Source organism: Babylonia areolata, chromosome 19 (genome assembly GCF_041734735.1).
Source record: "Babylonia areolata isolate BAREFJ2019XMU chromosome 19, ASM4173473v1, whole genome shotgun sequence".
Lineage (NCBI taxonomy): Eukaryota > Metazoa > Mollusca > Gastropoda > Neogastropoda > Buccinidae > Babylonia > Babylonia areolata.
In genome coordinates this window covers 5,444,161-5,450,250 of record NC_134894.1, presented here as the reverse complement: position 1 = coordinate 5,450,250, position 6,090 = coordinate 5,444,161, and the positions used below count along the sequence as shown (strand labels likewise).

General features: G+C 46.6%; 1 protein-coding gene across 1 annotated transcript in view; it reads right to left on the bottom strand.

Moving 5' to 3' along the window:
• The window catches only part of LOC143293409 (uncharacterized), a 78,734-nt gene extending 73,021 nt beyond the window's left edge, over positions 1-5,713 (bottom strand). The window contains exon 1 of the mRNA XM_076604250.1: positions 3,657-5,713. Coding sequence (XP_076460365.1) covers positions 3,657-3,697 — 41 coding nt within the window. The 5' untranslated portion in view covers positions 3,698-5,713. The remainder of the gene's footprint in view (positions 1-3,656) is intronic.
• Between the last annotated feature and the right edge of the window lie 377 nt (positions 5,714-6,090).

The following is a 6,090-nucleotide window of genomic DNA, read 5'->3' as shown; positions in this document are numbered from 1 at the left end:
AAAAACAAAACAACCGCGCTTGCGGCTTGTCTGTCTGTTTGTTTGTCTGTCTGTCTGCCTGGCCTCGTCCGACACAGGGAAGGGAGGAAGGGGATTACACTTGTTCACCGCTGCTGCAGCCATTTTGTTGCACCAATCGATCTTTTTTTTCTTTTCATGTTAAATGCTATGGCAGTGACGCTCTGTGCAAGAGGGAAGAGAGGTTGTGATATTTGTTTGACCAGTCGCAGAAGTATGACGGGCGCTATTTTACTTCAACTTAAAAAAAAAAAAAAAAAAAAAAAGAAAGGAAGAAAAAGAAGCACGTGAGATTTTGGGACACGTTTTTAGGGAGATTCATGTGTCCCCCCCCCCCCCCCCAATCTCTGTGTGGCCATATGTTCTCATGTGTCCATAATTTTATCATCACGTGTGTGTCCTGTTCAGTCTTTACATGCTCCTCTATTATGTTGCCATGGGGATGCAATGCTCGTGAGTATCTAAAACTCTTAAAAGATTAAAACCTATCATAGACTTGTACAGCCTCTGGGGCAGCGATCACTATATCCTCTGTGTCTACGGCTCAGTATAGGACACAACACCATGCTGAAACAGGGCCTCCAACCCAGATCGCTTGTAGAACACTGGCTCCTAAATCCAACGCCTTAGCGATTCTGCCATGACGCCTCCCTTGCCACAAGAGTTCTTCTTTTTGGGGTCAGTCAGGAATGTGTTTTCCTCTATTGTTGGAAAATCGTACCGGTTTTTCAAGGGGAGACGAAAAACCACATCTCTGCATGCATGCTTCATGCGAACTTAAAAAAAATCTCTCAGCAACGAAACAAAATTAATGTCCATGCCAGAAGTCTGCAAACACAAATAATTGTGTGACATTAAGTTACTAACAAGGCGCATTTTGTTACGCAGTTGACAAAGGATTGCGTGATGGTGTGTGTATACACACACACACACACACACACACACACACAGCAAAACTCTCACCTCTTTTTATGAAGCGAACAAAGGAGAGATTTAGTAGTAAACCTGACAAGTTGCGATCAGCTTAGTAAAAAAAAAAAAAAAAAGAAAAGAAAAAAAAAAGGAAATTGACAAAGCCCGGCACCATCGTTTCTGCTGAAACCGACAAGGACAAAGAGGATCGTGTCTGACAAAGAGGATCGTGTCTGACAAAGAGGATTTGCCTGACGTGGAATCAGGCACACAACCTGACGGAGCCTTGCAGCGTGCATGGCATTGAGACATGCATGCCTGGTAGGAAATCAGGCCCAAAGGTGCATGCCTAGTGACATGATTGCCGGGTGCTCTCTCATTAGCCCAAGCGTGCGTAACACCGGTCCTTATTTGCCAGGCAGAAAGGGTTGGCTCGTCTGAAAGTGGTTAACTTGCACCTGGCCAATCGCTGACACGAGTGCTCGGGACATGCTTGGAGCTGCTGTCATTTGTGTCGCCTACAGGGTCTTGCCGATTTTTTTTTTTTTTTTTTCAGAATGTCAAACCGGGTAAATTTAGATTTTTCTCTTAATGAAGTTCGAGCTCACGCACATTAAGGGTTACAAATATGCAACGCACGAACGCACATGTGCACTCGCACGCGTGCAGGCTCTCAAATCAAGCCATGTTGCTGATATAAAGCCCAGCGAAGCGCAAAGAGGCCATTTGAGGCTGTTGTCGAGTGAGGCAGTCATGCATTCATTTTATTATATGCCCTTTACTAGCACATGCTTTATCCGATTTCATTCCATCCCTATCTTCTTCTTCTTCTTTTTTTTTTCCATGGATATGTTGAACGTTTAAAGAAAAGACACGGATCAAAAATAAAAGAAGTAAAAAATAAAAGAAATAAAAATTCCTGTACTATCATAAAACCACAGACACCTGATCGGAATCGCCCAGTCATCATTTTCGGTTTGCTTGTCGATCTGTTTCCCACCCACCCAGCTATAACCAGCTGTGCAAGGGTGTAAGGTGGGGGAGGGATGATACCTCCAGTGCCATGCGTGATCAGGACTGGGTGAGGTCTTTATTGGCACAGCCACTCGGGAGAAACGATCACTGCTTCCACTGTCAGTTCCCCCTACGTCAAATCACACACACACACACACACACACACACACACACACACACACACACTGATATACACGCACGCACCTGACACCTGCACCTCTTCACACACAATAGCTCTGCCACCAACTTTTTAACGTTTATTGCTTGAAGTGTTAGGTAAGTCAATATAATAAGTCAATTTTTAATGTCTTCTTCTTTTCGTCCTCTTATTTCTTATAGACGGTTTGTGTGTGTGTGTGTGTGTGTGTGTGTGTGTGTGTGTGTGTGTGTGTGTGAATGAGATAGTAGTCAAATGTACTGAGACAGCTAGAGATAGAAGTCGGGTATATGGTGAGGATGGGGAAAAAGAGGGTCGGGGAGTGGGGGTGGGGGGGGGGGGCACACAGACAGATGCGCACATACACATAACAAACACACGCACGAACGCGTGTTCTCGTTCACACACACACACACACACACACACACACACACACACACACACACACACATATATATATATATATATATATATATATATATATCCATTGTAGAGCCTTGACTATGACACTATTCTTACCAGTCCACTCGATTAGCACGTGCGTGAAGCTCCAAGACGGAAGCACTAACGGTTGCGGGGATGTGTACTGTGTAATTATCGTGTGTGGCGTATTGCAATGTGTTTTGGTTTGGGTTGCATCACACTGTACTCTAATGTTCTGTCTGTCTCTGCCTTGAACGCTGTGTCTGTCTGTCTGTCTGTCTATCTGTCTCTCTTTCTGTCTGTCTGAATCTCTCTTTCCGTCTTTCTCCACCCTCTCACTCAATGTGTCACTCTCTCTCACACATTAGAAATAACCCACCATGTGTCGAGTACATTATCAGTTTGAGTGGACTCTACCAGCAATTTAAGAAGCAAGACAGGAAAGTGATACATATTTCGCCTTTGAGTCACAGATTTCTGCATTCCTTGCTACTACACCATTTCGAGGTTGAGGTGATCGAGGAAGCGATATGTGCCTGCTTGTGTGTTGTGGTTGCTAGAGGAATGTGAGTGAGGATGGGAAAGAGGAAAAGATTGATGGAAAGACAGAGACAGCCAAAGAGACCGCATGATGTTGACATGCACATATTGTCAGACCGAGACACATTAACAGACAGCCACACAAAATAGACAGAACAAGGGAAGGAGGGAGGGGGGCGTGGGGGGGTGGGGGGGTGGCGTGGGGGTGCGGGGCGAGGCAGAGAAAACACACACACAAAATAGATGCAGAGACAGACAGAGAGAGACATCGACTGAGAGAGATAGATTAAAGAGAACACAAACAGATGGACAGACAGAAATGTACAGCCACGCAGACAGAAGAACGCAGGGATAAGAGCAACACAGACAGACAGAAACAAACAGACCAGCAGACATACACACGCAAGAGGCAAGCGGATGAACAAGCAAACCACCAGCAGAAACGGAAACAGACAGACGGACAGTCAGACGCCGGGAAACAAAAGACGGGACAGACGTCAAGGCCACACACACACACACACACACACACACACACACACACACACAGCTTCCATGTATATACACACGTAACAACAACACCACCTGAACTCACCTGTAGCGGCTAGACTGACAGAGAGAAGCGCTTGGCCTCATACTGTGGCACCCGGCCTGTAGTAAGCATCCCTTCCTTCCATTCTAGCGCCCCTCGCAGGGTGCATGCCACTACAACCCGCACCGACCACCATCCATGCAGCGAAACAGGACACAAACACACACACTACAACACCCCCCAAACGGCACCACACAAGTCCACACAGCCCACTCACTACACCCTCCAACGACAAGTCTGGTCTGTCCCCACAGCCCTCAGAAAGAAACGCTCGTGCTTTTTCTTTGTTTTGCTCTTCACTTCCCCAATCCGATTCACTCAACGTGGGCAAGACAAAAAAGAAAAGTAAACTTGGCTATTTCTGTTGCGGTCGTCTCGATTTTGTTTCAGCTGGTGGTTGGTTTGGGGTTCGGGGGGTGGGAGAGCCAGTGAGAAAACATATGACACCTAAGTCCTGTTGAAAACGAGGGCAAGGGTGTTGGTTTCAGTTAAACTCTACCTTTCCGTGCACTTATGTTGTAGTTCCGATAGAAAAAAAAAATCTTAGTCCACTTATGTGAATACCAAGAATTTCTTCTCCACGTATGCGAATGTCGATAATTTTTATGACTTTTTTTTTATCTTCTTAAGTTTTTCATCAGAGGAAATCCACCACTTTACATTGAACACAAGTTTACTATCACGTTGGTAATAAGCTGTTCCTCTCTGTTGTCAGAAGTGCAAGCTAAGCGAGCTTGCCAGGTGAAAGAAATAAAGGGAATGAACCGTCATGCAATGGTAGTGACCAAAAAACTCATGGTGTTGAACAGTTTCCAGCAAATCAAAACATATCACACACCTTGACAAACACACAGAGTATCGGTAAACTCAGAGATGTCAACAGTAGCCACTCGCACGATAAACAAAAGCGACGAACAGGAACATAGCAATTTTCAATACGAGAACCGTTCCCAATCAATTCTCCTTTTGGTCTTATTGTAGAGTGCCACGTGCGCGCGATAGCAACGACGCACGCTCTACATTGCTTTGGCTTTTCTAGTTCGCATGTTCATTTCAGCTCCTGCAGAGTTCACTTGCTAATGTGTCTGAAACTGCAGTCAGTTAATTCGAATTTTAGCAGAAAAATATCAAACACTTTGAAAAACATAATGAAAACTTCCTCGAACGTCAGCGCGCGCACAACGACACTATCACATAGTTCCTCGATATAGAACTCTTTGAACTCTGCACCGTTTTCATTTCTTCGTAGTTTTGTGGAGCAGAGAAACTCCAAGAAGCAAAGATGGCAAGGCCACGTACTGTTGGAATATACACCGCGGACACCAGTACTGGTCCTGCTGATGAAGGCTGGATTCTACCTGATGGTCACACGTCGCGCTGACCGGCAGCGAGAAGAGACAAGCATCACTGATTGCCAGATACCTGGAAATCCAGCAGCTGCTGTATCCACACCAGAGACCCCCTGGGACAGCAAAGTACACCCCAGCCACCGATACAACACTGGTGGGAATTTTTATATCATCACTTCTTGGAAACAAAACCTTCCCATTCAGTCAATGCACATTTTAGCACCGTAAAACAGGATCCAATAAAAACAATTTTATTGCTCGGTACCAGTCCGTGTCAAACGCAATAACAAAACAAAGCACACTAAAAAAAAAAAAAAAAATAAATAAAGCACGGATACGAGAATATATATCAAATTTATTTCCAAGTTTTGTCGTGACTATCTCCCCTTGTTCCCAAACTTTCAAGTGGTGAATTTTACAGAGCCCTGCAGCAAGTTGAAGGCCCACCGGTGGTAACACTGCGCTACTCTCGGCGCTTGCGTTTACTTTTTACAGCAGTGGCGGAACAGCAAGTGGTGCGACGAGAGAGGCGGAAAGGGCCCGCACGACCCACACACACACACACACACCTGAACCACCGACACTCCACACACACAACACTCCAACATACGCTGATGCGGACAGCAACCACCTATAAGCGAGAGACGATAACGACACCCACTAAGGCTCATCCTCCCCCCCACCACTTTTGCGGACGGACGACACAAGGCGTTTCATTCAGCCCCGCCACCACTACGTCAAACCTACGGATCCAAACTGTCACACGGACTTGCAGCGCGCCGGTGACTGACAGGGGCTGAGACCTAAGTACAGTCCACGAGACGACCGGATCGAAGACGCCGGACTAGCACTTTGTAAGTTCAGTCGCCACCGACCAAGAAACGGAGACCAAGCCCCACACAGGGGCAGGAAAAAGTACCCAGGGGAGGGTAGAAGGGTTTGGAGGGCGGGGGACCCAGGACCCGCCACAACCACCTCTCCGCTGTCTCTGTGTTGGACCTGGGGGCGGATGGGGGAGTGGGTGGTGGGGGCCTGGGGGGGGAGGGGGCAGGGAGGGAGGGGCTTCTCCTTTTTTTTCTACCTGTTGC